This window comes from Apis mellifera, linkage group LG15, assembly GCF_003254395.2.
Source record: "Apis mellifera strain DH4 linkage group LG15, Amel_HAv3.1, whole genome shotgun sequence".
Taxonomy (NCBI): domain Eukaryota; kingdom Metazoa; phylum Arthropoda; class Insecta; order Hymenoptera; family Apidae; genus Apis; species Apis mellifera.
In genome coordinates, this window is record NC_037652.1 from 3,309,819 (window position 1) to 3,328,589 (window position 18,771).

At 33.2% G+C, this 18,771-nt stretch overlaps 1 protein-coding gene across 1 annotated transcript; it reads right to left on the reverse strand.

Annotated features, from left to right (window-relative positions):
* Positions 1-550: 550 nt before the first annotated feature.
* Positions 551-16,846, reverse strand: Oa1 (octopamine receptor; the record flags this gene model as incomplete). The annotated part of the gene is given in 9 exon segments (NM_001011565.1): positions 551-838; positions 1,549-1,859; positions 2,365-2,526; positions 3,815-4,097; positions 4,559-4,696; positions 8,832-8,959; positions 9,038-9,136; positions 9,696-9,833; positions 15,426-16,846. Coding segments are annotated over 9 exon segments (1,764 nt in total). The 5' UTR covers positions 15,813-16,846.
* Between the last annotated feature and the right edge of the window lie 1,925 nt (positions 16,847-18,771).

The window sequence follows — 18,771 nt, forward strand, 5'->3', positions numbered from 1 at the left end:
TTGAAGCAACCTGTACAACACACCGAATTATCGCGTGTTCAGCAAAAGGCGATCGTTTAAATTCGCTATTATCACAAATAACCAACGAGGAACGGTAAAAAATCTACGGAAACAATATGGCGGCAACGATGGCGATTAGCTGAGAGGCCAGAGGGAGCTTCGGTAGCCAACCGTGTGTGTGTGTGTGGCTGCACTGGCTTCGTAATTGTATAACCTGCGTTTACATCCGTTGCGTTTATGGTACACATATGTAAATATCGACACGTAATCACGTATGTACGTATTATTATCCTTAATGAATCCTTCACGAAACTTCTTTTTCCACTTTCAATCTTCACCATTTCCCCTACAATTAATTCTAGCAAGAATTTCTTTTTTACGATCTCTCACACCGAATCCTTCCTTCTTCTTTCTTTTTATTTATATTCAGTCTCGATCTACGACTAGCTTGAGCGAATATATCTTTTTTTTTTTTATTTTTAAAAACGTCTCTTCCGTTGTAGCAACGAAGCTGGCGGAACAAAGTTAAGACACCGAAGAAGCTCGACTGTTTTTTCTTTTTTTTTTGTCGCGAATTCCACGTCCATCCTTTCGCACTCGATTCTCGTCGTGCTCGATTTCGCGGCACGAAACGTGAAATCCTTAGAAAGATTGGATCCTCACTTTCGAGGTTCTAGGATCGAAGGTGACGCGCTGAGCGCCACACCTGGCACGCTACAGTCATCTCGACTCGCTCTGCGAATGCACAGTCGGTTCTGAGCTTGGGTCCGGGTCCGAGTCGTCGATGGACGCCCCCTGTTGGGGAACTTGCATCGAGTAGCTTGGGCTCCGATCGTTTCTACAAACGGAGCAATAGTGTATTGTATCTTTTTTTGAGAAGATGTGGTCAATTTGGATCATCTTGGAAATGATTTATTGTGGATTGATGCGATAGATTGTAGTAAGTGATTTCTTGTGAAGGTTAAAGTGATATCGTGATAGTTTTTTTTGTTGACTAGATTGTTGTGAAAAGTTAGGTTAGTGTGTGGAAAGTGAATTGATATATTATTATCAAAGCTTTTATCACGTTGAATAGTTTACAAAATTGGAGAGATTGGATTGATATTATATACAGCATTGATTTAATTTATATTGGAAGATATTGATTGATATTATATTTTATTTAGAAAATGGAGGATTTTTGATATTAGATTGATAGACTTGTAACAGTTGACTATTACCAACTTGTTATGGAAGGTTAATTGATTGCCATATTGGTTTCCTGTTGAACTATAATATTAATGGCATAGTTTGTTGGCTGTCTTATTGTGAAAGATAGATTGTTATGGGAAGTTACTTGAGATAATATTGAAAGTTTCAGGAAGTTTGTAGTGTTGGAGTTTGATGAAGTTAGAGATTTGCAAATAAAATAAAATTAAATAGAGAATCATGCTTTTCAATCGAGTTAAATCATGAGTCTATCGTTAAATCATATTCGCTTAATTAACTGGAGAGATTTATGATTTAGAGATTCATGACTTGATTCGAGAGAGATTTGTTTTCACTCACCTCATCGCTAATTGACTTCCATCGCTGCCGCGTCTCAAAGTGTTCGTCCGCCGTTTGCAGAAGCACTTGCAGATGATACTTTTGAACGCGAACCGGAAGTCCTTGCTAAACAGCGCGTAGATACACGGATTTATTGCGGAGTTGCAGTAGCCTAGCCAAAACAGTACGCTAAACACAGTGGGGTGGATGCAGTTGCGGCAAAAGGCGCGCACCAAGTACATTGTGAAGAAAGGAAGCCAGCAGAGGATGAACCCGCCGACGATGATGCCCAGTGTCTTCGCCGCCTTCGTCTCCATTCGAAATCTCTTCACCTGGATCATTGTAATAACTTTATGTATTCCTCAACTTACTCTCTGCAAATTTTTCACATTCATTTTATTATTCATTTATTATTCTTCTTTAAATTAATTTGCCTTTTATCATTTCCTTACAATTTTATATAAATTAATCAACCTATAATATTAAATTATAATTTGATTTTAGAATTAATATCTATAAAAATATATATATATATCTATATAATACCTATATAAATTAATCAACTTATAATATTAAATTATAATTTGATTTTAGAATTAGAATTACAATTAGTATTTATAATTTTGACATAAACTATTAACATTATATATATCTATATAATATCTATATAAATTAATCAATCTATAATATTAAATTATAATTTGATTTTAGAATTAGTATTTATAATTTTGATATAAACTATTATGTCAAACTAACAGCACAAATGTTTATCACAATATCAGTTCAATCAATTATCCTCTTTTACAATTTTAAATATTTCAAAAGATTGTGCAATACCTGAGCTTTAATATTTCTCTTCCCCATCTTCATCACCCTTGGCTTCTCCTCGGTGACTTGAGTGAGCTCCCGCAACGACATCTCATCACCCATCATTTGACTCTCGCAGCTGTTCCTCCTGCTAGGTCTTCTGGTGCTTCCAACCCTGTTGATGCCGCTCACCTGTCGCGAACGTATCGAGACCACGTTTAACGACACCGTTCCCTCGATATTTTCCTCGAGAGACACACTTCCAACGTGTCACCAGAATTTTACGATTTCACGATCGTGAAATCCGTTTTCTATCGTAAAATCGAAACCCATTTTCGCTACGCTCTGTTCGTTCTCTGTTCGCTATTTTCAGGATTTTATCGGATGTCGCAAAGATGGACAAATTATTGATTCGAGGCTATTGGGGAGAGGAGAAGTTGAGAAATTTTTCTCTCTCTCTTTTTTTTTTTATTTTTTTTTATTTATTCCATGCAAGAAAATTTCTATCGTTTCTTTCACGTTGTTTCAAAATATCTAATCCAACGATTGTTGCGACGTAAAATTGCATGTGTGATAGATTGTGCACGTGCAAGATTTTTCTTCTTCAATGCTTCTATTCTCTCAAGGCTTTTCTTTCAGATTATTGTATAAGCTACGAAAAATATTTACGTATATATTTTCCAATAAGGTCTTTTTTATCAGGCTTTATATTTCTTTATTATTTATAGTAGCGTGAAAATCAAATTTAAATAGGGAAATAATAATAATAGTTAAATGATAAACAATTTAATGTATAAATTAATTTTATAATGGATGCAATAGTATTTTTGCATTTATTGCATGCTTTATTAAAACTTAGACAATAATCTTGAAAATGATATATTTTATTTTTTACCACAAAAAAAATGATAAATAAATCTTTCTTGATTATTATTTTATAAGTATGGAATTTTCGCTTCACCGAGATTGATGAATAAATTTTGAAATAACATCTTTTTCATGGGAGCCAAGAGTTAAAGATGGAAAAAGCTGTGGACGGATTTTTATTCGTGCAAAGCTCTTGGACAAAGATTTCGAGGCGCGTTGATGCATATTTATGGCTCCCTGTAAACGTTCTCTGACTTCTCTCTTTCGCGCGATTTACATTTCAGAAAATTTGATTGCACGAGGCAAAGAGTATTTCGATTTCGATTTTTCCGAAGAATTATTTATATATATATATTATATAAATAAAATAAATTGATTCGAAGAAAAATATTTTCTTTAAATAAATTTTTAATCATTAGATTATAGATATTTATTTTGACAAGAATAAAAATTATCAATTTATATGCAAAAATTTTCAATAGAAAATGATTAGCAATCTCAATAATCTTCCCTTTTCATGTAAATATAATTGGAAAATTAAATTTTTCCACAAGGGAGGAATAATATTAAAGGAATTTCTATGAGAGAGTTAATTCATTCACGTTTAAGTTACCTTTAAATGAGTGCTTCTGGGGGTTGGACACAATTGGCTGTGCGTCTGCCCATTGCTGTAATGCACAGAGGTCTGAGAACACTTGGATGGCGTTCTTTCGAGGGTGTTACACTTTGTATTCAACGTCTCCGTGCTCGGATACGACACCGAGATTTTTATCTTCTCCCTTTTCACCGAGCACCGACTGTTCGACTCGGGGCTCCTCGGACTTCCGTTGTTGCTCCCATTGTGCACGCTTCCTCGGCCACGATGGATCCTCAAGGTCAACCTCTCTTCGTCGAATCTGTATCACAATTCGTAGCACTATTTTTCATAATCCATTTATATAAACTTTTTAAACAAATTAAAGATGAGAGATAAATGATGACTCAAAATTGTCTTTGATTTTATGTAGATTGTGTTATAATTAAAAAGTAATCAATTACAAGAAATTTCATATTTATGAAATATATAATTACTAATTTAACATTTCAAAATTAATTCCACTTAACTAACCATTAATTTATATTAAAAGAGAACATCTTGAAATGTTAAATTAGTAATTATATATTTCATAAATATAAAATTAGTTAAGTGGAATTAATTTGAATTTGATTTTGACATTGATTTTATTATAATTCAAAATTTTAATAATAAAATAAGTAGGTTTAATAGCTAATAATGTTTGATAGTTACTTAATTCTGAATGATTGTTTATTGAAAGAAGCCATTCAACAATCCAAATACTCAGAGACTCAATTTTACCTAGAGCCAAACATTTTCGAACTCTTTGTCGTGCGGAAGCCTTGATTAATAGCCTTTGTGGTGGAGACGGCCGCGTTATAGATCCTCCAGTAGAAAAACAGCATGACCAACATCGGTATATAGAAAGAACCAAGAGCGCTGCAAATAAGTTTTTAATTTAGTACAGAAAAAGAGAGGGGAAGAGAGGGAGAGAGACAGAGTTAAAGAGGATAATTTCGTTTCAAGATAGGGTTGGCGCTCATCCCTTGGGCATTCTTAGACGAGTTTAATGGAGCCACCTGTTAAATCCCTACTTCGTTCTGTCTCGTTTCGCTTCTTCGACAGGATTAATTATAATTTTATTTTTTTAATTTCCGTTATTGAGTTGTGGTATTTTATCGAGGCTTTAAAAGACTCAAAATTGAAAAAGGAATTGATTAAGGAGTAATTTGAAGATTTTGATGAGAGATTATAAAATGGAGTTTAATTTTAAATTAAATGGTTGGTTGTTTCTTCTTCTATTTTTTTCATATTTGCAATTTTTGTTATTCTTTTATTTCTCAAATTTTTATTTAAGATGAACATCCGGAAGAAGAGTGTATGTTATAAAATTTTATAAAATTTACAGGAAAAAATATAATTTATTGCACATTGTAAGAATTAAAGGAGGAGCATTTTTCATTGTGGGACAAAATTGTTGTGTTATACCAGCTGCTTTTTTAATTACCCCAGTGAGCAATAAACTGTTTTTATTTTCCTGTAGATTTTATGAAATAACATACATATTTCTTTTAGATATTTCATTCATCTCTTTTTTTTAATTTATTTCTACCACTTTTTGTTACTTCTTTCATTCTCTATTTTTAATTCCTTTCTAATTTTATTATCTTCCTTTCGTTCTCTTTTTCATATTATTTTCACATTTGTATCATCTTTTATCTTTTGTAAAGTTTCTTTTCCAATTTCTTTTATAATTTTTCACCTTTCCTATTTTCCTATTCTTCTTCCTTCTTTGAAATAATCCATTTCATCTTCAATACCCTCCTTTCTTATACATAAACAACTTACTTTCTTAAAACAAAATCTAGAACTAGCCATTACGTTTTTCATTTTCCCTGCAACGCATAATTTCATCATTACAATTGAAACGAAGACAGGGGGGAACACATACGTATCGAAAGCGCGCACTGGCGTTTTCCATTGAATTTCCAGTTTCGCTTTGACATATCTTTTTCTACACGAGGCCAGGATGGAAAGATACGAAACCCTCGCGCTCGCAGATAGCCTTGTAAACTTCGTGTCTATGGATAAAGCTACTGTTTGTCTACAGTATTGCTCTTTGTATCAGATAAGAGATCAAGTTGTGCCCCTTTTGTTGACACGCTCACAATAGATGCTGATGAATAGAGGCCGCTTTATCTTCTATCTTTCGATCGCCATGATGGAAAAAGCGAAATGAACTCTATGCTATGAAATTGCACGTGTCACGATCCAATGAATTTTATTGTATTATTCCAGCCGGGGAAATTATGCTTTTAATTTAAAGATAATTTTAAGATAAACGACGAATTAGCGCGAATTAATTTTTCGATAAATCGAATTTAACAGAAGACGAATATTTAATTAATATCGTTCAGACGGAAAATTAATCTTGATAAATTTTAGAAATATTAGATATAGACTTTGAATTGCGACGAAGAAGATTAATTTACATCGATTGATTTAATTGAAACGATGCATTTAAATATTTAAATATTAAATATTAAAAATTTATTAATATAATATTAAATATTAAAATATTAAAAATTATAATATTTAAATAAAAGAAGGGAGATTTTAAGAAAAGAAATTTTAGATACCAAAATTAAATTCAATACAAAGAATATTAATTACTTTTCTATATTGAATAAAAATATTTCATAAAAAAGTATCCAAGACATTTTGGATTTTTAAAAAATCACGTTATAAATTCGTGAATCTAGGAAGCTTTCGATGCAAGAAACGAATTCGTTACATCATCGATTATTAATTCTTCCCGAGCAATTTTACATTCGCAGTGAAAAGGTTTGAAATATCACGGGCAAAGTGAAAATGATAACAACGGGAACGAGACATCGTAAATTTATCCGGCATCGGGGATGGAACATTAACCGTCTACTCAGTAGCTGATTTAGATGCAACGTCGGGCATAAACCGGCGTGGATTGATGAACACGCCGATCGCGATAACGCGGTAAGAATAGACACGATGTTTGCCAGAAAATTTCAGACCCGGCTCTCCACGGCTTAATAATCTTCAAGGCGGATCACATCCGCCCGGACCTCGATTACGCGTGTAATTTCGCTTCGTTGTATTCTTCTTGTGTTAATCGTGATTTGATTATTCGATCGATCGAAAAAAATTGTACTCGAGATAATTTTGAGATGGAATTTTGGAAGGGGATGGAGAGTTAGAGCTTGAGATTCGATAGAAGCTGTTAGAAAACAAATATTGATTAAATTAAATTTGGAGACTTTACAATTTTTGTGAAGAGATTTTGTAATTTTTTTTTTTTTAATGGAAAGTTTCTTAGTACTTGAAAATCTTTTATTCCAAATTAAATAAGATCCCTCAAATTCTCTCCATTAATAATTCTGATTGGCAGAGTTAATGTTGAAACTGTGGGATTAAGCGGGAATCCAGGTGTGTTTCGAAACTCTGAAGCATCAAAGCGTCGGAATATCATAATATTTCAACTATCAAAGCCTCGAGGTATCATAACTTATAGCGTTAAAGTGGCGAGATGTCGAAATGTTCTAGTATGTAAGAAACGAAACTTTACGATCTCTCGTCTCGGAGCTGTATTTTCTATTTCTGGGAATTCAAGATTTGTAAGATTTACAGCACATTATTTAAACCCTGACTCTAATTTCTATTATTTCGATTTTCCGAATCGATTCGCACCTAATTTCCATCTTGTTTATTTTACAAATAGATCCAACTGTACGTCCAATTTTTCAAATTTTTTTCAAAATTGAATAAATTTATAAATCTCCCTCGAAAAATTATCGTACCAATTACTCCAATCTCTTTAATTAACCAATTATCTTAATTAACGATCCTCTTCATTCTTCGAGAAATTCGAAACGTTAAAATTTTCATCCCAATTAGCTTGCAAATCCTTTTAAAAAGTTTCCTCACCTCGATCACCTCCATAGTTTTCTAACAAGTAATCTTAATCTTCATTAAGATTCTTCGCTCACAAATTTATAGCCTAGAGAATTCAAACACAAATTTTCACCCAAATTACCTCACAAACTCTCTTCAAAAAGTGTAATTTATCTCAACTTTCCCTCTAAAATTATTACTCCATCCAAAAAATTCATTGAACGTTACAATTTCCAATCCAATAGTTTTACAAATTAAAAGAATTCTCTTCTAAAATTCCCTCAAAAATTCAAATCCTATAATTTTCATTCCAATCATCCTTATATTAATTGTCTCTCTTAATCTTCTCAAACTTTTCTCAAACTTGTCAAACAACTTTCAACTTTCTGTTTCAAAATTCCCCAAAAAATTCAAATCCTATAATTTTCATTCCAATCATCCTTATATTAATTATCTCTCTCAACTTTCTCAAATTTTTCTCAAACAACTTTCAACTTTCTCTTCCAAAATTCCCCAAAAATTCAAATCCTATAATTTTCATTCTAATCATTCTTATATTAATTGTATCTCTCAAACTTTTCTCAAACAACTTTCAACTTTCTCTTCCAAAATTCCCCAAAAAATTCAAATCCTATAATTTTTATTCCAATCATCCTTATATTAATTGTTTCTCAATCTTCTCAAACTTGCCAAACAATTTTCAACTTTCTCTTCCAAAATTCTCCAAAAAATTCAAATCCTATAATTTTCATTCCAATCATCCTTATATTAATTGTATCTCTCAACCTTCTTAAACAACTTTCAACTTTCTCTTCCAAAATTCCCCAAAAAATTCAAATCCTATAATTTTCATTCCAATCATCCTTATATTAATTGTATCTCTCAACTTTCTCAAACTTTCTCAAACTTGCCAAACAACTTTCAAACCCTAAAATTTTCATCTCCATCACTTTACAAAAACTCTTTTAATTAAAACTCCTTCACTCCTTCCCAATTCCCCATCTCTCACAAAATTCTCCACTCTCCAGAGAAGAAGTTTTCAACCTTCCTTTGAAAAATCAACCCTCTAGACAAAACAAAAAGAAAAAAAGTAATAATTCTGGAGGGTTGAGAGAAGGATTTCTATAAAACTTTTTATATAACTCACCTATAAACGACGTAGCCGGCATCGTTGGTCAGCTCGCAGATCCAAGGACACGGTTTCACGGGGACGAAGATGGTGGTGGTGTTGAATGGTCCGTTTTGAGCAAACGTCATGTTGTACGCGGGATGAGACTACGTGAACAAGGGTAAGAAAAGTAATAGAAAATGGCAGAAGAGTTGCTACGAATTGTCGAAATTAGTGATAATTACCCGTTTGTCTTTCCAACCGACCAGGGGTGGGAAGCAGATGACGAAGCTCAAGATCCACACGGTTGCAACCAGCAGCCTTGCTCTCCTCGGCGACATGATCTGAGGTTTCGAAAATTCAAAATGATTTCATGCTTTCAATTAATTCCAATTAATTTGTTATTTCTTTCAACACAAAAATGATTTGTTAATTTTATTTGATTGATATAAAATGGAAATTTAATTCAATTTAAGAATAAGTTTTTTAATTTATATTAAAATATATAATGTATTATTGATTCAAAATGATGAGAAGTATCAAAATATTTGTGAAGATTAAAATTAAATTACTTTTATCTTTGGTAAAATTTCTTAATCTTTCCAAGAATTTAATTTAATGAAAATTACAAATGAATCATTTGCAAATTTCTGGGAATTAAGATTAAGAAAAATTAACAAATCGAAGCGTGAATTCAAATGTTCGTTTCACGTGGAACAATTCGATCGATCAATTAAAGCCGTTCCAAAGCCAGGAACGTCGAATTCATTGTCCATTGGACAAGAGAACAGAGGCGCTATGTATAAGCGGAGGGGAGTAACCAAGTAGGGGACAAATGGCTTCATCGAGCGTTTCATCGTACACCTGTTCCACGAAATCGAATAATCGGTAAATGGTACTTGCCTGAGGATAACTGACTGGCCTGGTCACAGCTAAGTATCTATCCAGGCTGATGGCGCACAAATTCAATATCGACGCGGTGCACATCCATACGTCGACCGCCAGCCAGATGGAGCACCATAGATCACCGAATATCCACACCTTTGAAAGCCGAATCGCATAGGAATCCATTAGGTTTCGAAATCTATTTTACGTCCCGCCTCGTCTTTCAACTTTGGCGAGACATTGTTCTATGCGAACTATGGCATATTACGTGTAATTCCAATAATGAAATACATTTCGTGGATTATTTTTGGATTTTCTAACAATATTCTTTCAAAGATTTTTGAAAACGATTGATGATAAAATCGAAGTAAAATAATTTCGAAAAGGATAGATTTCTTTTCTTTCCTCCTTTCGTAAGAAACCTAACCTAAAAATTGAAAGATATCCAACCACTTTTCCTCCACGTATCGTATAAATTTTCCACGATGGCTTTATGGTTTCTCGTTATCCTCTCGTTTTTCCTCTCATTTTAGACGGACCTCAGCGTTGTTCATCCATCCACGTTTCGATACATCCCTCTATGCTGTACAATACCTTTATCCATCCTTTACTCTGCGTTTCAATCTCCTCGAAACCAATATTCTTTCTCTCTCTCTTTCTCTCTCTTTATATATATATATCCTATCCATACGAGCAAACTTGACTCGAGAATGTCGCTCGAATTCGTGTGTACGATACATAATGCACGAGAAGGTGAATTTACGTTCTCAAACGAAGCACAAGTTTTTCGAGACTTTTGTTGTACATTTGTTGAACGTTTGTATTTTTGAAAAAATATTTATAGATGTGAACGAATATGTTGTTATAATTTTAACTTTGTTAATTTAGAAATAATGAAAATATAATGATGATTTAATTAATTAATTTCAACAAATGCTTGATCTATAAATCGAGTTGTAATTTTTGATTAAATATGATTTAATTAATTAGGATAATTCGAAAGTAAATTGGAATATCGGAGGAGTAGAAAAGTGGCCTTAATTGTTTTCCAATTTATCTTGCATTGTTCCAAGGTAAATTGAGAACTGATCAAGTGTACTCTTCTGCTTCTTATATATCCTCCTTCCCCGATATTTCAATCTTTCAATTTCCCTTCCAATATTACTAATGAATTATATAATTTTAGTTTCAAGCATGGAAAGAGGGCGCTTAAGAATATTATAACAATTACATATTATTCTAAAATAAATTAACAATCGATTATACTTTTTCTTCTAACCCTCCAATTTACCTTCAGATCAAATTTTATGTTACATAATAATCCCAAAAATTAATTAATTAATCCTATAATAATCATTAATCAATTATATAATATTTTCAATATACAAAATTTAAAAAAAATCACTTCGATCAACATACTTTATATTTTCTTCCTCCAATTCAAAAACTCCTTCCAACCCCTTAATGCTCGTCAGACACGAACAGAATTTCGATTATACCGTATCTTATAATTAATTGTACATAATATATAATTGTACATAATATATTAATTGTACATATAATAAATTTTACATAATAATCCCAAAAATTAATATCCTATAATAATCATTAATCAATTATATAATATTTTCAATATACATAATTTAAAAAAAATCACTTCGATCAATATACTTTATATTTTCTTCCTCCAATTCAAAAATTTCTATCCAACATCAGCCGATTTATAACAATTTTCCAATTCGAAAAATAGTCATAGAATCAAATCAAAAACTCCTTCCAACTACTCGACAGACACGAACAGAATTTCGATTATACCGTATATTATAATTAATTGTATAAATTTTACATAATAATCCCAAAAATTAATATCCTATAATAATCATTAATCAATTATATAATATTTTCAATATATATAATTTAAAAAAAATCACTTCGATCAATATACTTTATATTTTCTTCCTCCAATTCAAAAATTTCTACTTTCTAATTCCAATTATATCTATTTCTATCCAACATCAGTCGATTTATAATAATTTTCCAACTCGAAAAATAAACATAGATAAATTAAAAATTCCTTCCAACCCCTTAATGCTCGATAGACACGAACAGAATTTCGATTATACCGTATATTATAATTAATTGTTTAAATTTTACATAATAATCCAAAAATTAATATCCTATAATAATCAATTATATAATATTTTCAATATACATAATTTAAAAAAAATCACTTCGATCAATATACTTTATATTTTCTTCCTCCAATTCAAAAATTTCTACTTTCTAATTCCGATTATATCTATTTCTATCCAACATCAGCCAATTTATAATAATTTTCCAACTCGAAAAATAGGCATAGAATCGAACAAATCAAAAACTCCTTCCAACCCCTCGATACTCGACAGAATTTCGATTATACCGTCGTATCCATCGACCTCAGCCATCACGACGCGTTATCTTCCAGCTAAGACGAGGAGGCGTTGAGCATAATGCACCCCCCGTGAGCTGCTGCCGCAACCGCCTCGCGCTGTGATTCAACCACGACGCCAACCACCTGTTTCGGAATTATCCTCGGCCACGCTCCTGTCCACGCTCTTGTTCGATTCGATTAATCCAACCCCCTCCCTCTCCTATCCACCCTCGCGATGCACGGCCGTTATTAATACCGGCCATTGGTCTGTTTCTGGTTAAGTTTCGGGGGGGGACGTTAATTAACTTGTTCGTCATCGTCCACTGTTCGAGTTAATTTCGAAATGATTCGATGTAGATTAATTTGAATGGTGAAGACAGATAACAGTGTTGATCATTTGTATTTATGCGTTATTATTATTATTATTATTAAATAAATATATATATATAAAATATATATTATTATTAAATAAATATTTCATGTTGTATTTATATAAAACATTGAAGATGGAAGATTGATATAAAGAAAATTGTATAACATCAAGATTTTAGTGTCAAACTTTGAATCTCAAGAAGCGCAACAATCTTCTTCACCCCCACCGAAATCCAACCCCCAAGAAACGTTCATCCTTCGAGGGTTGAATCACGACGAGAGGAAGGAAGGAAGGACGAGGGCAAACTGTTGCGCCTAACCCACCCCCCTTTCACGGTTATTTCACTTCCTCGCGCTTTTTTCTTTAATCTTTTGCCAATCCTTCCCTGGATGATACCAAGGGGGTGTATCGATTCGAAGGGGTTGCTCTAACGGGAAGGATAATTGTCTCGAGGTGTTATTTGAACCTCAACCTTCAGCCTTTCTCTTACCTGGTTGCTGTAATTGAGGGAGGGTGAGTTTTTCTATTTCTCTCGAGTTTCTGCTAATTGGGGAACGATTTCGACCGTAATTTCGACGCATCGAGGATGATTTAATGATGGCTCTCCTCTTTTCTTTTCAATGTTTTTTTATTAATTAGGTAATATTGGAAAAATGTATATTATTGTATAATTGTGTAGTTAATAATATTTTATATTATTCCTATTTATCGAGAATGATTTAATGATGGTTCTCCTCTTTTCTTTTCAATGTTTTTTCATTAATTAGATAATATTGAAAAAATTGTATTATTGTATAATTGTGTAGTTAATAATATTTTATTGAATATAATTGTTTTTATTTATAATTCTAATTCTATAACTTTTCTATTATAATTCTATAACTCTTCTATTTATAATTCTAGGCAATAACAATTGGAGGAAAACAATTTACTCCTATTCATCGAGGATGATTTAATGATGGTTCTCCTCTTTTCTTTTCAATATTGTTTCATTAATTAGGTAATATTGGAAAAATTGTATTATTGTATAATTGTGTAGTTAATAATATTTTATTGAATGTAATTGTTTTTATTTATAATTCTAGGTAATAACAATTGGAGGAAAACAATTTACTCCTATTCATCGAGGATGATTTAATGATGCTTCTCCTTTTTTCTTTTCAATATTTTTTCATTAATTAGGTAATATTGGAAAAATTGTACTATTGTATAATTGTGTAGTTAATAATATTTTATATTATTCCTATTCATCGAGGATGATTTAATGATGCTTCTCCTCTTTTCTTTTCAATGTTTTTTCATTAATTAGGTAATATTGGAAAAATGTGTATTATTGTATAATTGTGTAGTTAATAATATTTTATTGAATGTAATTGTTTTTATTTATAATTCTAGGCAATAACAATTGGAGGAAAACAATTTACTCCTATTCATCGAGGATGATTTAATGATGCTTCTCTTTTTTTCTTTTCTAAATTGTATTATTGTATAATTATGTAGTTAATAATTGTTTTTCATTTATAAGAAATAAGAGAAAATTTATTCCCTCCTTTCTCTTTCATTATTGAAATCATTCCTCGAGTTGCATAAATGCTGCGAAGAGAATTCCAATTCTGAAACAGAACTGTTTCATTACACGGAGATTTTTCACGAGAATACGATTTCTCGCGATGAAAATTTTTATTCGAAGAAATAAAATTTAACAAATCACCAGGATCCAGGAAAGAGAAGAGGGAAAATTCATTTCGATAAAACTCCGTAACTTTGAACTTTCTTAAATTCGAGAAAAACCAAAAAGAAAAAAAAAAAAGGAGAGAAAGATAGAAAAACGAAAATCCTCCACTCTCCGTCGAAAATCATTGAAACGTCACACGCGAACGTTTAACAGGCTGCGATTCGCGCATCGTCGCTCCTCCAATCACGAAGTTTCGAATTTCGATGCAGATTCGCGCTCGAGAACACTCGAGAAACTCGGGATCCGTCGTCGGTGGAACTCGCCAACTCATCATCATGGCCGCTTCGCCTCGATTCGCGCCATTATCCTAGTCTTCTTGCAAGAGAAAGGGGAAAAAAAAAGAAAAAAAAAAAGAGAGGAGAGAAGAGAGAGAGAGAGAGAATAGGGAGGAACGATCGATGGAATCATCGAACGGACGAGAGATCAAAGGTTTCGACACGCAACGATGAAAAATCAGTGCAGTGTTTTCCGATCTTTCTTTGAAATCTCGTTCGACGTGGAGGCGCTTTTAATTTCGAGGTATAAAGCGTGATATTGCTTCGTGATCGCGGCTGGAAAAGGATTTTTGGAATGTTTTTTTCATGCAGAAGATCGAGTTCTTTTTTTTTTATATTTCTATCTACAGATTTTTTTTTAAAGAATTGCCAATTATATCTTCGAATGCTTTTATCCTCTGCGTTGGAATTCGTAAGTTAAATATCCTCGAAACGTGATATTCTTTTTTTATAGTGTGTTACTTAGAGTTTATTTTAGAGATTCTTTTGTCGAATTTATTTTCCAAGCTAAGAAACTTATATAAAGATTGGCTATTGATAGATTTTGTGTATTTAATTGATACACGTAGAAAATATATCACGTTATGCTATAAATTAAAAGTTACGCAAATTCACAAATTTGAATTTCAATTTTTCAAACGTAAAAAGCGTAAGAATTCTTCTATAATGTAATTATTGCGCGCCAAATTCAAACGTCAGAAAAATGAAAAACGATTCTCCACTCATTCTCGCGTATTCAATTCAATCTTCAGATAAAATATTACCATTTTTATCTTATTGGACGCCATTTTAACACCACTCTGTCTAAATTTTCACTCATTTTTCTAAATATAATTTACTCTACTTTACCTACGGAAGGGCGGGAAATTTAAACTTCAGGGAGCGCGATCAATTCGATACGATCGAAAAGCAGATGCGATTACAATTGTTATTGCGAACAGAATTGAAGCCTCACCTTGAAAACCTCCCACGTAGCGCTAAACGGAAGGACAGCCAGGCCGACCATCAGATCCGCCACCGCGAGGCTAACGATGAACATATTCGTCACGTTTCGCAGCTTGCTCGTGTGATAGACAGCGAGTATCACGAGCACGTTGCCCAGCACCACCATCACGTTCACTATCGCGAGCACGATCAGGGTAACCAGGATCCACGGTCCGGACCACTCGACGCGCTCGTAAAGGGCAGCACATGCGGTCGCGTTCAGCTCTCGCATTTTAGTTGGCAAGCTGTCGCGCCAAATCTCGAACCATCTCAGACCGCTTGCTGCCGAACAACGCACCGAACAACGATTCTCGCGAAACGATTTCACTGGTGGAAAAGCGACGAATACGGATCGCATGGATCGCCTCCATCACGGCAACGATTCGATCATCGATCCTTTGCAAATCCTGAGATCATCGTTGATCGATTCTTTTCTCTCTTCTTTGTATATCTTTGTTCGTTCAGGAATTTTTAATTAGGTTTTTGAGGTTAGGTTTTATTCGTTTTGTTTGGTCTTTGGAGGAAGATACTGTTCTTTTTCTTTTCTCGTTTTGAGGTTAGGTTCGTTTCGCAGCTTCCTTATTTTTACACGTGTTTGATCAATTATTTTTGCTCGATTGTTATATGCAAGTTTTTTGAGGTTAGATTTAGAGTTTAGGTTCTTCTTGATTTTTTCTTTTTGGATTCAATCGGAGATTAAGAATTATAAAACAACTGATCGATGTTCAGAGGAAATTTTTAAATGACGAATGATAAAATTAGCTTCGAATCGTGCACCTCGTTCAATCCTCCTCCAAAACGTTCCAGAAAAGAACAATTAAACCTATTAGCACCTTCGAGATTTACCATTCACCCTCGACAAACGCCATCCTTTCCTTTTCTTTTCGTCGTCTGATTTTCCTTATTGTCTCGTTCACTCCTCATTCAATTCGAAATCGGTCTATAATTATCTCAACCTTCCTTTATTTATCATCACCAAAAAATTATTTTCACCGTCCTCTTCCTCGCATCGTCCTTAAAATTTAAACAATATTTCACACTGTCTTAAACACAAATTTGACTCGTTCACTTGATTCAGGATATATCACGTGTCCAAGAACGTTCTCCATACGAAATGGAGAAATATTCTCGATCCGAGAACCCCTTTTTTCGAGAATAGAAAGCACTGGGGATAGATACACCTGGAAATATCAGTATTCGATAACCGGTTTTCCAGAAGAAAAGTTTCTTCATTTCCTGCCGAAAGGAATACAAGAATCCCTCCCGTTTTCACGCTTCGAAGGGCGTGTTGATAAATTCCTCGAAATTATTATCCGTCGATAGATAGAAATTTTCGAATTCCGGGATTGAATTTCTATTACTGCCCCTCCCCTCGTCCTGTCCAATTATTTCCACCTTTCTCTCCCCCTCCTCCGCTAATTTCGAAACTTTCCCCTCCCTTTCCTTTCGAAAATTGAAAAATCGAAACGAGATCCCATTTAAACCATCCCGCAAGAGGGATAGTTTTCTTTTTCCCCTCCACCGCCCACCCGCCCTCCTCCTATTATGTCCGAGCAGACATCCACTTCCGCCTCGAATTGTCGGCAATGGGGCCGCCCTCGTTCATCGTCCTCTTCGAAAGAAATTTCGGCCCCTGTCCACGTCACGACTCTCACTTATCGCGACGACGACGACGACGACACGTTGCTGACGTTGCTCTATCGGCTCCTCCCTCATGTTTCGCCCGCTGGAGACTCTCCAATCGCAACCTTTCAAACCCTCTCCTCCTCCCCCAAAACGTTTTTCGATTTCACCCAAGAGAAAGAGAAGATTAATTTTTCAATCTTGAATTTTCAAACTCGAAAAATGTTAAAACGAGTATCATTATTACACTTGTGATACTTTGATATTTTTTTTTTCCAATCTTTCTCTCTCTGTATTTAAGATTAACGATCCTAAATAACGATCGTTCTTTTTTTAATTTTGTTTCTGGTATTAAAGGAACATTTTATTCAGAGAGGTTCTGCCGCTACGGTTATTGCTTTTGATAATTTTTATCTCTTAATAAAAGAGAAACGCTTTGCCCGTTCGTTTAAATTAATTTTTCCCTCTTCTTTCACGGCAATTTTCACACGGTCTGGTAATTGCAGAATTTTAATAAGAATGATTATTCGCGATCGAGCGAAACACCCCCTCCTTCCCAATTCTCACAATCTATTTTCTTAGATTAAATAACGGGGGAGTGTTTTTTATTGCTTTATTTATTTATTTAATTTTTTTTTCCTTTTAGAACTTTTTCCAATTCTTCTCTTATTATATTATTAAGTTTGCGAGGGTTTGTTTCGTGTTTCGCCACCAGTGACGAAAAATTTGTCACGTTTTTTTATCCCAGAAACTTTACTCCTCAACTTTTTACCATCCAATAATTTGTGCGTCTCTCTTGCATAGATAAAATTTCCATAAAATTTGTATCTAGAATTTAATCCATCTAAGATTTCTCTTTTAGAAAAAATTAAACAATCTTCTTTGGGAATTTGTTAAATTTTAAGTATTCAGAAGAATGATTCGAATGATGGACGAAATAATGACGTATTCCTTTTTATAATCGATGGACAAACTTTGACAGATGAGAAAGTTTCGATATCTTTCTTTCTTTTTTTTTTTCTCCTTCTTCTTCTTGTTACAATCTTCTGAAGAGTTTCTGAATTCCTTTTTAGATAGTTACAGACTTTAAGCTTCTCTTTCCTTTTCCACTTTAACGAGCTTTCCTAAGTATTCGGAAAATTTCAAGCTATTGTTTCTTCCTCTAACTTTGAGAGCTTAACGAATTCCAAAGATCCCTTTCGCTATTATAATATTCCATCTTGCTCCTATCATTTTTCTTCTTCTTGAAAATTTTCCGATTTTAAATTCTTCCTCTATTTCTTTTTCTATACCGTTAAAATAATAATATTTTATCAATTTATTATCTTAATATTCAACAGTTTAATTTAAAAATCTGTCTCAACACCATTATAATCGTAACACTTATTAAAATTGTCCCTAAATATAAATCTTGTCTCGTTCAACTTTTATAAAAAAAATTTCAATCAGTCATCCCAACACAATTTAAATAATTCCATCCTTCTCATATATATATATATACATCCCTTTCACAAATTCCTCAAAACCCTTCCTACTTCCTTCTCCAACAATCACTAAAAATCCTCCAACACTCAAAATATTTTTATCAAAACGGTCAATTCACTAAAAATCTACAAACCGAAAAATCCCCCTATCTCCAATTGTATCATTTCACAAAAACTTCTTTTCTTTTCCCCTTCCAATTATCTCCAAAA